The sequence below is a fragment of the Oncorhynchus mykiss genome, chromosome 2, assembly GCF_057628025.1.
Source record: "Oncorhynchus mykiss isolate SJ-2025 chromosome 2, ASM5762802v1, whole genome shotgun sequence".
NCBI classification, from domain to species: domain Eukaryota; kingdom Metazoa; phylum Chordata; class Actinopteri; order Salmoniformes; family Salmonidae; genus Oncorhynchus; species Oncorhynchus mykiss.
Genome location: NC_143023.1, coordinates 41,930,001 through 41,947,125, shown reverse-complemented (window position 1 = coordinate 41,947,125; position 17,125 = coordinate 41,930,001). Strand labels below are relative to the sequence as shown.

The 17,125-nt window shown below is 41.8% G+C and overlaps 2 protein-coding genes across 9 annotated transcripts in view; both read right to left on the bottom strand.

Moving 5' to 3' along the window:
* LOC110490022 (failed axon connections homolog) overlaps positions 1 to 9,012 on the bottom strand; it is a 31,023-nt gene extending 22,011 nt beyond the window's left edge. Inside the window, exons 1-3 of the mRNA XM_021563109.3 lie at positions 8,484 to 9,012; positions 4,825 to 4,960; positions 4,395 to 4,591 (exon numbers count right to left, since the gene is read on the bottom strand). Coding sequence (XP_021418784.2) covers positions 4,395 to 4,591; positions 4,825 to 4,960; positions 8,484 to 8,743 — 593 coding nt within the window. The 5' untranslated portion in view covers positions 8,744 to 9,012. The remainder of the gene's footprint in view (positions 1 to 4,394; positions 4,592 to 4,824; positions 4,961 to 8,483) is intronic.
* Positions 9,013 to 10,161: 1,149 nt separating this feature from the next.
* LOC110490015 (ubiquinone biosynthesis O-methyltransferase, mitochondrial) overlaps positions 10,162 to 17,125 on the bottom strand; it is a 23,987-nt gene continuing 17,023 nt past the window's right edge. For 5 of the 8 annotated variants that reach the window (XM_036948835.2, XM_036948827.2, XM_090199932.1 and 2 more), the window contains 4 exons: positions 13,751 to 13,850; positions 12,832 to 13,083; positions 11,967 to 12,126; positions 10,162 to 11,632 (listed from right to left, as the gene is read on the bottom strand). In XM_036948835.2, the coding sequence (XP_036804730.2) occupies positions 11,436 to 11,632; positions 11,967 to 12,126; positions 12,832 to 13,083; positions 13,751 to 13,850 (709 nt within the window). In that variant the 3' untranslated portion in view covers positions 10,162 to 11,435. Of the gene's footprint in view, positions 11,633 to 11,966; positions 12,203 to 12,831; positions 13,084 to 13,750; positions 13,851 to 17,125 lie in introns of all 8 variants that reach the window. The other 3 variants (XR_016486660.1, XR_016486658.1, XR_016486659.1) reach the window with 1 other exon arrangement.

Genomic DNA, 17,125 nt, shown 5'->3' with positions numbered 1-17,125 from the left:
TCTGCTACCCTCAACCCCTCCCATCTATTTCTGAAGACCATCCAGCTTGATTTCTATTTGTCATATATTTTTTAACTGCCGTTTAACAAAACTTCTGAACCTACACACATTTTTCAGACACAGTATTTTTTTACATTGGTTATCTTGTTATTAGTCCCACCCTTCAGCTTCACTCAACCCCTCCCATCTATCTCTTAACACCATCTATATTGGATTTCTATTTGCCATATTTTTCAACTGGGCTGTGATGTTTCACAAAGTTATGAAACTTTCTATTCTCATAGTTGAGACAGATTTAGCAAAAATGTTTATTTTTAATTTACAAAGTATTATTATATTATTAATCGATTTGATAGACTTTTCAAATCACCCAGTAGTGCTATCTGGAGAGTTAGCTCCAGGTAAATGTTTCAATTCTTCGGCCATTCCTGGATCTGTGACCAAAGATTAGCTACATCTGGACAGTACGAAAATAAATAATCTAATGACTCTGCCACCTTGCAGCAAAATCTGCAAAGGTGGTATCCCCCATATATATAACATTCTATTGGTTGCAAGAATTTTGTATAATCATTTAAATTGAACAATTCTAAGTTTTGAATCCGGCGTCGTCTTTTGCGTGTCAATTCATAAACCATGTGCAATGGAATCGCTACATCGAAAATCTCTTCCCAACTTTTGGGCTCCCGAGTGGAGCAGCGGTCTAAGGCACTGCAACTCAGTGTTAGAGGCGTCACTATATACCCTCGTTCAATTCCAGGATGTATCACAACCGGACGTGATTGGGAGTCCCATAGGGTGGCGCACAATTGTATATATGTATAATTATTATATATATATACATATTGTACAGCTGTAAATATTTTGATCCTTAAATGAAACAGGTATATATTTTTCTTTATCATGATTTTCGTTAACCAATTTAGGTCTACAGTTTTCTGTTCCCAAAACTAGAATCTACTACAAACAGAGTGGACTAAGTTTTTTAGATTTGACCCTTTGCCAAAGTTTTAAAAAATTGCATTTTTTATAAGGAGTTCAAGTGCAAATTGAGTTATTGCACACTTGCACTTTACAGAGTAGGCGTTCCTTAACGAAAATATGTAAATACGTGCTAGAACGCGCCAACAGGATCTCGGTATCTCGTGCTTGGATCTACCCCCTACTTGCTTGTTCTGCCCACTAAGACTAATTTGTTCCAATTGGAAACGACAGGCTGTGGTCTATCTTGGGTTAGTTCCAAAAAACATCTTTGCTGCCACTGTATAATGTGTTGTTTTTTATTTTACCATACCATCTCTTGCTCCAACACTCCAAGGCAATGAGATCAGAGACATTCTGAATTCATCTTTCACCTTCAGTTATCAGGACAAAAGTAATGAATGTATTGTGATAATTAATTAACAGTCAGCTCTCTAGTCAAAAAAAAGATTGAGCTGTCGAGAAAAGGATCTGAGGGAAAAATTTGCTTCAGAGGCTAAACCAGACAGACCTGAGATCAAATCATAATAACTATTTAAATGCTTTCAATACCATTAAACAGTGCCCTTAATTATAACAACTTGAGCTCTACACAATAGGAATGGAAGACCAATGACAATCTTTACTAAACCAAACATTGAATCTAATATACAGTACACGTACATTGTGACAAGCACAATCTCACATACCAGGGCCCAGATTCACAAAACACTTCTTACGCAAAAACATAAGAAGCTTCTTAAGAAAAAAAAAGATAGTTCATAAGATAATTCGTAAGTGCAATTCCTCAACAATATCTTTAGATGTTATGATTTTCTTGCGAGCTTCTCAAATATCTTCTTAATTTGTTTGTTGCTAGGCAACCAATTTAGCTAGCTATCTAGCTAGTAATGGCAATCATGTTAACATATTTCCTACAGAGATTACTGTTCTAAGACATGTTCTTGGGTTTAAAATAATCAATACTGAAACTTTCAGATGAAGTTTGTGTGAATAAAACATGTTCAATTGCTTTCATGATCTTATTCTCTCACTGCCCTGAGTTTAAGACGAGGGTTTAGCTATAAGGAATAGCGCAAGAAATTTCCAACAACCTTTGAGGAATATCAACTTTGCTTAGCTTTCTTCATAAGTCCATAGCTAAGGAAAAAATTGCAGTTAAGAAGAAATGTCTTCTAAAGAAGGTTTTGTGAATCTGGGCCCTGAGGCATATCTCTGTCACAGAGCAGCCCTCCTCTCCATGTTGTCATAGCAACTTCAATCAATAATTTACCAGCCTGAAGAGCTGTATATGATCTCAGCATGCTGTAACCTATGCTGCTAACCTCAGCTGGCCAAACAGAGCAACAAGCAGCCCAATAGTCCTGCACAGCCATAAATAATGTAATCAATAGTAAACCTAGCCTGTGAGGGGGGGGGGGGGGGGGGGTAAGAGGAGAGAGACTAGAGAAGGAGGTGATAAGGGAAAAAAGAAGACAGGAGAAAAACCGAGAGAAAAGAGAGAGTGAGAGAAAGGTAGTGGAAATGAGAGTTATATGAATGACCCTTACTCTACAGCTGCAGAGCAATATTATGACCCCCCCCCCCCCCCCCTCCACTGACTGATATCTCACCCTGTAAATATTGCTGAAAAGAGCTTGATGAGCAGGTATGCCCTCCCTCCTCTTTTCTTTGACATTAATGCACAGAAACAAATGCTTTTAGATGTGTCATTCATCAGACTACCTCTCCCTGGGCCCCAACCAGGAAAGGATCAGGTTGCGTCCAAAATGGCACCCTATTCCTTACAAAGAAGTGCACTATATCAGGAATAGGGTGCCATTTGGGATGCAGTATCAGTGACTTCCCAGCAGAAGCCTCACCAGGACAGATGCCCGACAGTGACTCACCGATAATGTAGACTCCCAGGCATTTACTGTAAGTAAATCCGTAATGTAGCTGTGGATGACCACTTGGGAATACTATAGTGAGTGACCTTAGCCGGTCCCAATTCATTCCCAACCCTCCCCTTGGCACTAACCCTTCAATCTTTGCAGATCTTGAAGATGGAGGCAATATGGTGGGAACTTTACCACTACACTGCTTATACACTACATGACCAAAGTTCGTCAAACTTCTCATTCTAAAATCATGTGCATTAATGTGGAGTTGTTCCCCACTTTGCTGCTATAAAAGCCTTCACTCTTCTGCGAAGGCTTTCCACTAGATGTTGGAACGTTGCTGCGGGGACTTGCTTCCATTCAGCCACAAGAGCATTAGTGAGGTCGGGCACTGATGTTGGGCGATTAGGCCTGGCTCGCAGTCAGCATTCTAATTCCTCCCAAAGGTGTTCGATGGGGTTGAGATCAGGGCCAGTCAAGTTCTTCCACACTGATCTCGGCAAACCGTTTTTGTATGGACCTCGCTTTGTGCACGGGGGCATTGTCATGCTGAAACAGAAAAGCACCTTCCCCAAACTGTTGCGACAAAGTTGGAAGCACAGAATCGTCTAAATTGTCATTGTGTGTTGTAGCGTTAAGACTTCCCTTCACTGGAACTAAGGGGTCTAGTCCGAACTATGAAAAAGAGCCCCAGACCATTATTCCTCCTCCACCAAACTTTAAAGTTGACAGTATACATTGGGGTAGGTAGCATTCTCCTGGCATCCGCCAAACACAGATTTGTCCGTTGGACTGTCAGATGGGTTAGGGTGATTCATCACTCTAGAGAACGCTTTCCTATTGCTTCAGAGTCCAATGGCTGCGAGCTTTACACCACCCTTGCCGACGCTTGGCATTGCGCATGGTGTTCTTAGGCTTGTGTGTGGCTGCCATGGAAACCCTTTTCATGAAGCTTCTGACGAGCAGTTCTTGTGCTGACGTTGCTTTTAGAGGCAGTTTGGAACTCGGTAGGGAGTGTTGCAACCGAGGAAAGACCATTTTTACGTGGTTCCGTACTTGGTGGTCCCGTTCTATGAGATTGTGTGGTCTACCGCTTCGCGGCTGTGCCGTTGTTGCTTCTAGTTGTTTCCACTTCACAATAACAGCACTTACAGTTGACCGGGGCAGCTCTAGCAGGGCAGAAATGTGACGAACTGACCGTCCTATGACGGTGCCACTTTGAAATTCACTGAGCTCTTCAGTAAGGCCATTCTATTGCCACTAGTTGTCTATGGAGATTGCATGGCGGTGTGCTTGATTGTATACACCTGTCAGCAACGGGTATGGCTGAAATCCCTGAATCCACTCATTTGAATGGGGTGTCCACATACTTTTGTATATATAGTGTACCTATCTAGACTCTTCAGACATGCTAACATCAAGGGTTAAGGGCCAAGGGGGAGGGTAGGGAGCAATTTGGGAACGGCTGTGACATACATGGAGTCACTAATGTAGCAGTGGAGAACAAGGGGTTATATTAATTGACTGAGTCACCAGTAGAGGTGTTCCTCCACCATCTTGGTGACAGCCCGGGACACGGCTCTCTCCTGGGGACTGAGGTTCTTGTTGAGGTTGACGCCCAGCTTCTCTTCCAGGAAGTCAATGATGAACTCTGACCCCGACACCTGCTGCCAGTTATACTCAATCCATGGCATCTTGCCCTGCGGAGAGAGCTTCCCATCAAAGTAGTTCTGCAAGGGGGAGAACAGAATGGGGTTCAGCACTGGGAAATTGACACACTAGTTGTTTCTGAATATGTAGGACTGGTTTCGCAGACTCAGATTAATCCCTGGACATAAAACAACATGCATAAAGAGAATTTCCATTTAAAGTGCTTTTTAGTCCAGGAATGTAAGCTTCATCTGTGTGCAGGAAACCAGTTCTACTTTTCAAGTTCTACTTTATCATACACAGGCTATTGTACCTGGTAGGGCAGGTCCACCATGCGTAGGTAGGTCTCCATCTTGAGGCAGAATGGTGAGAGGCTGGGGACCCCCGTGTTTGGCCTGGAGAACTGGTGGAGGATGATGGCATCTTTAGAGTCCAACTCCTGCTCCTTCCTAGAAAACACCCGGGGAGAAAAAAGGCCAACTGAAAAGGTGTGCTATACTGATGCAACAGCAAACTAGTACACAGGTGGGAGCCCCATTGTTTTATCTCTGTGGCAGCCACTTTAAAAGTCATCAACGTTTACGTGACAAAAGTACAGCTATTTCCAGGTTAGTTTGTGTTGTGAGAACAATATCATAACTCGCCCTGATTGGAGGAGATCAGAGAGGAGAGAGTAGGATTAGTTACATCTCTGTTTCAGGCTCTTAGTAATCTCACTGGGAGGATAGGGTCTCACCTGGTGCCTATTATATAATGGTGACACAGCAGCGAGAGGAACTAGTCTTCAATTCCCTGAGCTCTGTGTTACAGATGGAATTTCCATACAAGGACCAATGAGCACCAACATGTGAAGTTCATAGAACCATGTGAAATTGTTTGTCAAATGAAAGTGAAGACTCTATATTTTTGAGAAATTAAGGCATATATACAGTGGGGCAAACAAGTATTTAGTCAGCCAGCAATTGTGCAAGTTCTCCCACTTAAAAAGATGAGAGAGGCCTGTAATTTTCATCATAGGTACACTTCAACTATGACAGACAAAATTAGAAAATCCAAACATAGACGTCTATGATGGTTTCAGATTTGGCCTGGTCCGGACCAACCAAATGTGATTTTGTTTGGGGGTGGAGGTCAACACAATAATATTCAGTGTGTAGAATAATACCCAAATATGCAAAAGAAGGATATTGCATATTTCTACATTTGTTTACCTATTCAGGATACAGCACCATGAAAATATGATATTAATTTATCAATCCCATTTATTTATGAAGCCCTTATAACATCAGCTGATGTCACAAAGTGCTATACAGAAACCCAGCGTAAAACCCCAAACAGCAAGCAATGCAAATGTAGAAGCACGGTGGCTAGGAACAACTCCCTAGAAAGGCAAGAACCTTGGAAGAAACCTAGAGAGGAACCAGGCTCTGAGGGGTGGCCAGTCCTCTTCTGGCTGTGCGGGGTGGATATTATAACAGTACATGGCCAAGATGTTCAAATGTTCATAGATGACCAGCAGGGTCAAATAATAATAATAATAATAATAATAATCACAGTGGTTGTAGAGGGTGCAACAGGCGAGCACCTCAGGAGTAAATGTCAGTAGGCTTTTCATAGCCGATCATTCAGAGTTAGAGACAGCCGGAGAGAGAGAGAGTTGAAAACAGCAGGTCCGGGACAAGGTAGCACTTCCGGTGAACAGGTTAGGGTTCCACAGCCGCAGGCAGAACAGTTGAAACTGGAGCAGCAGCACGGCCAGGTGGACTGGGGACAGCAAGGAGTCATCAGGCCATGTATATATATCCACAATTATCCATTTTTGTATAGTACAGATCATGGACCCATGATGTAATTTAGTTACCGTAACTATATTACCAGTTGTAAATCCACTTCACCAACTGTAGTACAATAACAAACAAAACTATTCTAACTCAAGGTGTCATGTCATAGCTGACACCCCATTCTGTCTGCAGAATTTTTAAAATCTTAATTCTGAGTAGATATTTAACCGTTTTTGGAAAACATGGTCACATTAAAAACTGAGGGGAATTTTTATGTTACAAAACTTTGCATCTGCACAGTTCTTCCAGTAAATGTGATTTTGTGAAATGTTCTGTGTAAATTGATCAAAGTTGTCTTTGTGCATAGAGTTGTATGGTTTGTTAAACTTCGAAATAAATGTTTTTGGTTGGCATACATTTTAAAATGACTTCTTTTCTAGAAGTCCAGGGCCTAGGCCAACTGCAAAATGGGTATTTATTTTTGGTGCAGGGAAGTCTTCCATGAAGTGTGTGTGTAATCTAAGTCAAAGTGTAATTCTGTTACTGTTGAATGGCCCTAGAACAACCAGTCCCTTCACTATATTGAAGTCACCAGTCTAAACACTCATGCACACAAGTATACACAGATACAATACACAATTTTAAGATAATGAGATAGATAATGAGATGGTAAAGTCCTCATCATATTACTGACTCCATGGTATTCAATGGGCCTACAGCAGGAAAAAGAAAACTCTAGGATTTGTCCGAACTTCTATTTCAATCCTCTACTACCCTTGAAATTAAAGGCCTGTGAGGTTAATCATGCTTGTGAAAATCTGATAAGGGTCCTTGCATTTCCACCCCACAGTTTTTAATGGTGGGTGACTGACACTGACATAATTAATAATAATTAAACATAACCTACAGTACAGGGGCATGCTGCCTGCAATTACTCTAGTTCATACCTAAATTAATGTAATGAATTGTAGCCTACATATGTCCAAGAGAGCAGGAATGAACTCCATCCAAAGTCAGTTACATCAGCAGCCATTTCGTAACACCTTGAAATTCGACTTGAATTTATGGAAATAAATATGGCATGTATATAAATGATAGCCTACTTTGGCTAATCAAATGTATAGGCTAGGTTTTCGGTACAATGGTCTTGCGCAGGACAGTCTACGACATTATAAACAACTCACATTCCCACAAAATGTCGCTGTCCACACAACTGTGGTGTTGAAACCATCGAAACGACGCAGGCTTCGTCGCAGTCCATTTTTCTATGGTGCGGAAATTCTGGACCGAAACACTATTGTATTCAGGGGTAGATACAGGGAGTTTCTTTGAGAAGAATTACTCAAAGGGATGGCACAGAACAGACATGCTGCAGGTTTACAGTCAAAATGTAGTTTTCTATGGTAGAAGCATGATAATAGTAGGTTTATGCGACGTGATTCAGCAATGTTTCCAAATTAGGAAATGCAAAGCCAGTCCTGTGACAGATTATATGGAGCCACTGTTACAGAATGTCCCAAAACGCCTAAATGATTGAGATACGACTGTGTGGGGACAGGAGCGCCATTCATTGTGTTAACAATAGGCCTGGATTAATCTTCCTCCTCAAAGATTAAACAGACGCATTTCATTCAACATTAGGCTACAAACGTCCGTTTTCACTAAACATAAATCTTAAAATAGCTCACGTGAGAGGTTAGTAAAAGTAATTCTGACACCACTGCTGCAGTGCTAGAGAAATTCATATTTACGCTCAGGATATGGCATAAAACCTGACGCGTAATTTTCCACATTCCAATATTTTTGCATCTCCTGTCCTTGCCTCCTTGGGGGGGAACTATATCATCAAACAGCTGCACATTCTAGCCTACAGTGCAGGAAGGGATGATTCCGCGAATATATGTAAATGTGATGTATGTATGTAAACAAACGACAGCAATATTCTGTTTTTCAGAGATGTCAAGAGCAGCTGTTCAAAAGTGACAGCAAGTGCGCACCGCCAGGAAACACACTCTCAGCCCATCCCCGATGGTATGAATTATTTTATAAAGTTAATCATTATTGTGAATATAGTAGATTAAGCCTACGCAAACACAGCCTAAGCATCACACAAATGCACACATTTGATCATGTGAACCAATACCCTTGCAGATTGTATCATTGGAGCATATTTTTTGCCATTGTAGCCTACCTGATGGCGAGCAGCTCGTGTAATAGGTAGGCAGCAGCAGCGAGGAGGGCACCGCCGGTGATATAGATGGTTTTCTTCCACCAGGAATCCGACCCCAATCCCGACATGGTCCCACCGTAGTCCTGTTGTAAAGGGATTGCGACGATATAGCCATATAGAGAGTGAGGCTCGTCGGAGCCACATATCCCCAAGGGCAGGCTGTGATTCCGCCCGAGTTCAACCACACACGGTCGGGACGAGGCGAAACCAGACCCCCACATACTCTATCAATCGCCGCGTGGCGCCTGCGTTCTCTCGCAATCCACTCTCGGCTTCATCAATATGTCACAACAGTTGCATGGCGATATGCTATTTAATATATGCTATCTGCCAAACATTAGAAATATACATATTCCGGCCTGATGGAGCCCGCACCCCCAGCTCGGCATCCTCCGCCAGCCCTCGGAGCCTTTGTCTGTGCCAATGGAAACTAGTGGCAGACTGTGAGTACCTCCCTAACATCTGAGCCTCATGACAACAAAACCACCACACAAGTTGATGGGGATAGTTTGGGTTTATGCGGTTTTTGATTTGAAATCATTTTTAAAAACTAAGGCTTTAATATAGGGCAATAGGTCAGGCCTTATATCATGATTATAAAGACATATGTAAAATACATTATATTTTCATTGATTTCGAAATGCCAATTAAATGGTTTAAGCAATTGTGTTGTTTTCTTGGAGCAATGTTATATGGGCAATTTCACTATTCATTGTCACTAAGTCCTGCAATATCTCCATAGCAACATTTAGGCTTAGTGTTTAGCCATTATTAAATGCACAACACACTCTTCGAGTGCTATAACTACTGGTGCATGTTCAACAACAACGTGCTTGCATAGCAGGTGCATGCTTTTGGCTACTTTAGCTAAAGTCGGTTATACTCACATTGCAGTAACTTCGGAAGTGTAAAAAGGCATTCATCTTGGAGAATACATGCGACCAATGTGCTTTCCGTTGTGATTGTTTGGACCATACCTAATATTGCGAAACAACTTTGCTTGAAAACTGGATTGCGCTTTCGTAAGAATTCTATAATGTAAGGTCAGTTACATCACTGGTACCCCTCAGTCTTGAGCTAGTGCCAACCAACAATGTATATAAACCCTGGATTGCTAATACTATGTATTGGCCATTGAGAGGCTTTGAAGCCACCGGTCAGGCAAATTGGCACTACCCAGTAGGAACTGTCCTTCAAAGGAATGAATGGAATTCTACAGTATTTCAATTTAATGTTAAGAACTAAATTACATGTATTTAAGTATTTTGTTGTTGTAGTGGGGACCGTAACATTAATCTCTAAAAAAATATATATACTTGGAAGAAAATGTTTTTATTGTTTATGTTCAGCTCATATAATATAATTTAAAAGTGCATTACGGTGTATGTAATAGAATAAACGAGGCAAACAGTAATGTATACATTAATAAATGGATTTCTATAGCTTCCAAAATATATTTTTTTACAACGGTGGGAGAGTGCCAAGATGGAGGCCAATCAGTCATCAAGTGTATATATAAATGATTGGTGCCAACCCAGTGCCGCCTGCATCCATGCGCTCTGCTTTCCCCAAACCGGTTCGGGTCAGCATCGCACCTCAGAATAAATGCTTTTCAAACAGATTCATTGTAGTTCTGAAATCGTATTCAATAATCCGTTTATTATAGCTTCCTGCTTATACATCCAATATCCTTACTGCACAGCCATACTGCAAGCGTGTGCACTCCAGCGTCGCTCACGTCAGTGGAGGTAGACTACAGTCTATTGGACAAATTGTACATGTTCATCCTGGTCTGCTAAATTTATGGCAGAGCAATCTTATTCTGTTTAAGTTTGCCACTGAAAACCAGCCCTGGACTGTTCTACAGCCTACATCGACCCATAATCCAAGTTGGACATAAAATGAGCAGCTTTTAAATGCAATTTGTTAGAAGCCAGTGGGGCATGTGACTAGAATAACAACATTTGTGTCATGAGGGTAAAAAAAAACATATACCTTTTTACATTTCAGCACATAGTCCTGGGCCTTGTCTACATATAAGGGCGAACGGAAAAATATGACAGAAACACACAGTCCATCTGTGGAGGATCAAATACACTACTGTGACTGCACTTCTTGAAACATCCAGCCAATGATTGTGTCTGTTTTGAATAATAACTTGCAAGCATGATTTTAGTTGGAGGCTTGTTTGGGTCTTATGTAATAGTTCAGCCAGAAGCCAATTATAATCTCAAAATCACCATGGCTACAGAGTAGAGAGAAAGAGAGCAAGAAAAGGCCGAAAGCAGCCTGATCTCCCCCTCCTATATTTCAGGGATTAGCAGGAAATATGTGGACAGAAAATCTAAAGACTTTTCTAATATAAAAAGCCCTCAGATCCTGAATTTCAGCACAGGATTTACAACTGAAACACCACATCACTGATTTGGACTATATCTTCACACTGTTGAAATGACACTAGAGAGGAATAATCGTCAGATCAGAGAATATTAAAGGAAACCATTTCATTTCCTAATGGAGGATATAATAAGCATGTCAAGACAAACAATATCCATACAATGGATTTTGATGAAGACATTGTGACTGTATTTGAAGAAAACATCCTGCTCAATAGTAAATCAGAGACCTGAGATGTCAATCATGGTGATGAACACTTCTACCATAACAGATGACATTGTAATGACAAGCCTTGAAAGCTTAAACAGTTCACGCAATTCAGAGGGACTCATTATGCTGTGAACTCACAGAATAATCATGGCCTGGCTGAAAGAAAACACTATGTATTTGTATCAAGCACTGAACTATAACTTTCTCAAATGCTTTGTGTTTTTCAGGTCCATTGCCTTTCCCTTCAGAGATCAGAGAATCTGTGTTGCAGCTGACCACTTATGACAACTCTCTCCCACGGTCAAGTCAGTTGTACCAGCGTCTGGCCTTAGCTTGGGCCACTATCACGGTGGGGTCTTCGGGGTCCTCCTCGTCAAGGTTCGGTTCCTCCTCGAGTTTGACCGCGTGCAGGGCGTAGTTGATGCTGGTGCTCTCTGTCCAGCTCCAGGCCCCTGACAGAGGGTTATACAGCATCCCTCGGATAGACTCCACATGGAAACCATCTGGGCCGGAGTAGAGATCGAGAGGAATAGGTCAGAGAGAAATAGAGAGGGATAGAGAAAGAAGAAAATGGGACAATTGAAAAGACAGAAAGCGAGAATGGATGAGAAAGAGAGCGAGAGACAGAGGGTCACACACACACACACACACACACACACACAACCTCCTATTGGAAAGTGAGAATGAAAGAACGAGACAGCCAAACATAGACACCAGTATGCCTTCAAAAAGCAGCACCAGCACAATAGTAAAATACCAAAAGGTACAGTAGAAAGAGCTAAGAGGAGAGTGAGGAAGAGAAGTAGCAGCATGTGAATGAAGAGCAGGCAGACTCACTGGACTCTAGCAGGCGCTCCAGCTCCATGGGGCTGACAAACTTGTCCCAGTCATGGGTCCCGCTGGGCACGATGCGTAGCACCTCCTCTGCTGCCACGATGGCCAGGGCGTACGACAGCTGGGTCTTGTTGATGGTGGTGATGAAGAGGGAGCCTCCTGGCTGCACACAGGAGGGAGACCGTTACAACCCAGGGCTGCGTTCACTTGGCACCAGGAGAGACTACCTAGACTGGTACCTGGTCCAATAAGAAATGCTCATTTTCCTTTTCCGTTGCAAAATGTTTTTGTTGTGTACACTAATGAATGTGATCCAACAGATGTGTGTTGCTTCGGATGGCTCTATTATTGTCAATTGAGAGGCAGCAACACAGGTTTGATAGATAATGCAATAGAAGAAAAAACAACTACTGAAAGATCAGGTAAAGGGGACAGGCTTTGAATGCTTCATCTATAACACATCAGAGACTGTACACACAACTAACATGGAGAGATGAGAGCTGGTTCACATCTCAACCAATGAAGCTATTTTAAAACATGACATTGTACAGAACAAATTATAATTTATGATGGTCAGTGTTAAAAGAGCAGCTGAGAGATTTGGGCCAGAAAGAGTGAGAATCTGGATGCAATGGTATTAGAGGAGATTAGGAAGATCTGTGCTCTTTCAACTAATTTGTCCTCCAACACACTGACCCAGGAGATTGGAGGCATCTGGCCATTGGACCGATAAAGAGGTCAACCCAAAAGATAGTCGATAGTACAAATCACGCACACCCAAACACCACGGATAACTCAATGAAGCGACTGTTCTCTCAGAGAGAACAGTCATGAGTGTGTGGAATGTGAGACGAGTCACATGACCCACCTTGAGCACCTGGTTGCAGCAGAGTGTGAAGGTTTCCAGGTCAGCCAGATGTTCCACCACCTCCGAGGCCACCACTGCATCAAACTGCCCCGCTCCCTGCCCCCCCTTTTCAGAGAGCTCCTCCAGAGTGATGGCACGGTAGCGCACATTGCCACGCAGGTCTGGATCATGCCACGCATGTACCTCCGCTGTCCCAATACTGTCTGCCACCGGGTCAATGCCTAGTACATCTGCCCCCAGTCTACCCAAGGGCTGGGAGAAAGTGAGTTTATAAATAGAGACTTCAGAAAGTATTCACACCCCTTGAATTTTTACACATTTTGTTATGTTACAAAGTGGGATTAAAATATATTTAATTGTCAAATTTTGTCAATGATCCCTATATCAAGGCCAAAGAAAAACATTTTAAATTGTAGAATTTAAGTAAAACACTAATATGTCTTGATTAAATAAGTATTCAACCCCCTGAGTCAATACATGTTAGCATCACCTTTGGCAGCGATTACAGCTGAGAGTGTTTTTGTGTAAGTCTTCAGCATATTTGCATACCGGGATTGTACAATATTTCCCCATTCTTTTAAAAATTATTCAAGCTCTGTCAAGTTGATTTATCAAACACAAACGACCAACTGTCCTTTTCCACCAAACTCTGACCAGTGAAATTGAGAAGAAATATGAATGTATTTGACATTTCAAACATTATTAGCAACTGGTAGAGCAAGGAAAAGGTTTGCATCACAAGCAGAATTGTACTGTACAGGCTACATTCAAAGTGAAGCTAAATCTGATTTGATAGCTTGCAATTTAAAAAAAAAAATGGAATTTCCAAGCAGGTGTATGGGGATAGGAGTCAGTTGTCCACAGCAGCATGAGACTGCATATCTATCTCATTCATACACACAAAAAAATACATTTTTACCTCAGTGAGCAACCCCCCTCCACAGCCTACGTCCAGTATTCTGAGCCCTGCCAGTGGTTTTCCCGGGCGCCGCCCGCCATGTGCGTTCAACAGATTATCCCTGAAAGAGGTCAGAGGTCACACTACCACTCTTTCCACCCCATCCCCAAAGCCATACAGTGCATTCAAAGTATTCAGACCCATTGACTTTTTCCACATTTTGTTACCCTACAGCTTTATTCTAAACTTGATTAAATTGTTTGTTCTCAATCTACACAAAATACTACACAAAAAAAACATATCACCCCATAAAAAACAGATCACATTTCCATAAGTATTCAGACCCCCCTTCACTCAGTACTTTGTTGAAGCACCTTTGGCAGAGATTACAGCCTCGAGTCTTCTTGGGTATGACAATACAAGCTTGGCACACTTGCATTTGAAGAGTTTATCCCATTCTTCTCTGCAGATCCTCTCAAGCTTTGTCAGGTTGGATGGGGAGTGTCGCTGCACAGCTATTTTCAGATCTCTCCAGAGATGTTCGATTGGGTTCAAGTCCAGGCTCTGGATGGGCCACTAAAGGAGCCGGCCAGCTCTAGGAAGAGTATTGGCGATTCCAAACTTCTTCCATTTAAGAATGGAGGCCTCTTGGGGACCTTCAATGCCGCAGACATTTTTCGGGTACCCTTCCCCAGATCTGTGCCTCGACACAATCCTGTCTTTGACAATTCCTTCGACCTCATGGCTTGGTTTTTGCTCAAACATGCACTGTCAACTGTGGGACCTTTATATAGACAGGTGTGTGCCTTTCTAAATCATGTCCAATCAATTGTATTTACTCCAATCAAGGATGATCAATGGAAACAGGATGCACCCAAGCTCAATTTCGAGTCAGGTAGCAAAAGGTCTGAATATGTATGTAAATAAAAGTTGTGTTTTTTATTTTTAATGCATTGGCCAAAATGTCATAGGGAGGTAGTCAGACCTGACCGTGTGGTGCAAGGACAACAACCTCTCCCTCAACGTGATCAACACAAAGGAGATGATTGTGGACTACAGGAAAAGGAGGACCGAGCACGCCCCCATTCTCATCGACGGGGCTGCAGTGGAGCAGGTTGAGCTTCAAGTTCCTTGGCGTCCACATTAACAACAAACTAGAATGGTCCAAGCACACCAAGATAGTCGTGAAGAGGACACAAAAAAAACCTATTCCCCCTCAGGAGACTGAAAAGATTTGGCATGGGTCCTCAGATCCTCAAAGGATTTTACAGCTACACCATCAAGAGAATCCTGACAGGTTGCATCACTGCCTGGTATGGCAACTGCTCGGCCTCCGACCGCAAGGCACTACAGAGGGTAGTTGTTAGGAATTTTATGAATAATGACTAAACAATATCTACATTTTAAATAGAACTATAACTAATTAAACTCTACTCTGTTTTATTATATCTGATTAATAATGTTAATTCATAAGGAAGGGATTGTGTAGCATGAAACAGGGGGTAATTAAACATAATAAGTACAATTTGAGCTAGGTTGGGGAGGAAATGGATTGTGGGTTTTAAGTAAGCAGAAAGGATCGTTAACCTATGGTTGAACCGACTCATCTAAACATCCCAGAGCTAAGTTGAGGCAGCGAGTGTTTTCCTGGGTTTTCCATTATCTGGAACTGTCTTCTAAATAGTGATGGATGAAGGTAAAGACTCCAGAAGTTAATATTGATAATAGTGTGTGTGAGTTAGGAGGTTGGAATAAACTTTTGAACCTGCTTTGTCCTGGTCGTTAGGAGGAAGGACATTTTATAACCTATGACATCATGTTTTGTATATAAACTGTTGTTCGTGTTTACATGGGAGTGCGCTCCGAGAATAAATACTATTATCTAATTTTGATAAGACTGATCTGTCTATTTTATGCAAATAAGCATCTTACAAATTCTTATAAATAGACTGAGTGGTTTACTTAATGTACACATAAAGGAATTATGAAATTCCAATGACAGTAGTGCGTACGACCCAGTACATCACAAGGGGCCAAGGTTGGGCCGACCAACCAGTGCTCCCGCACATTGGCTAACCGGGCTATCTGCATTGTGTCCCACCCATCACCCCAACCCCTCTTTTACGCTACTGCTACTCTCTGTTCATCATATATGCAGTCACTTTAACCATATGTGCATGTACCTCAATCAGCCTGACTAACCGGTGTCTGTATGTAGCCTCTACTGTATATAGCCTGTCCTTTTACTGTTGTTTTATTTCTTTACCTACCTACTGTTCACCTAATACCTTTTATTGCAGTATTGGTTAGAGCCTGTAAGTAAGCATTTCACTGTAAGTATTCAGCGCATGTGACAAACTTTGATTTGATTCCTGCCATCCAGGACCAGTATTCCAGGCAGTGTCAGAAGAAGGCCCTAAAAATTGTTCACTCTGCTACCGCACAGCAAGCTGTACCGGAGCGACAAGCTGGTGACACTGTCTGTGACTTATTTAGAATTCAAGGCATACTTAACCAGCATAGCTACCACACTCCGTAGCGATATGCCATCCCATATGGTTTACGCTAAGTGGGACAATCATTTGTTTATCAACAGGACAATGACCTAACACACCTCCAGGCTGTGTAAGGGTTATTTGACCAAGGAGAGTGATGGAGTGCTGCATCAGATGACCTGTCCTCCACAATCACTCAACCTCAACCAAATTGAGATGGTTTGAGTTGGACTGCAGAGTGAAGGAAAAGCAGCCAACAAGTACTCAGCATATGTGGGAACTCCTCCAAGACTGTTGGAAAAGCATTCCATGTGAAGCTGGTTGAGAGAAGGCCAAGAGTGCAAAGCTGTCATCAAGGCAACTTTGAAGAGCCTAAAATATATTTTTATTTGTTTAACACTTTTGGTTACTACATGATTCCATGTGTTATTTAATAGTTGATGTCTTCACTATTCTTCTACAACATAGAAAATAGTTTAAAAAATAAAGAAAAACCTGTGAATTAGTAGGTGTGTCCAAACATTTGACTGGTACTGTATATTCACCCCAAAAAATACATGGGGGATAGGAAATGATGCAGAGAATTACTGATAGAAGCCACAATATTAAAGCTGATTTACCCCCTAAATTAAAACATATGTTTAACAAAAAGCTATGATCCCTTATTGATGTCCCTTGTTAAATCCACTTAAAATCAGTGTAGATAAAGGGGAGGAGACAGGTGAAAGAAGGATTTTTAAGCCTTGAGACATAATGACAAAGTGAAAACATGTTTTTGGAAATTTGCGAAATATCTAATTCACATAAGTATTCACGGCACTGAGTCAATACATTGTAGAAGGCTTTTTTTTGCAGCGATTACAGCTTTGAGTCGTCTTGGGTATGTCTATCAGCTTTGAGT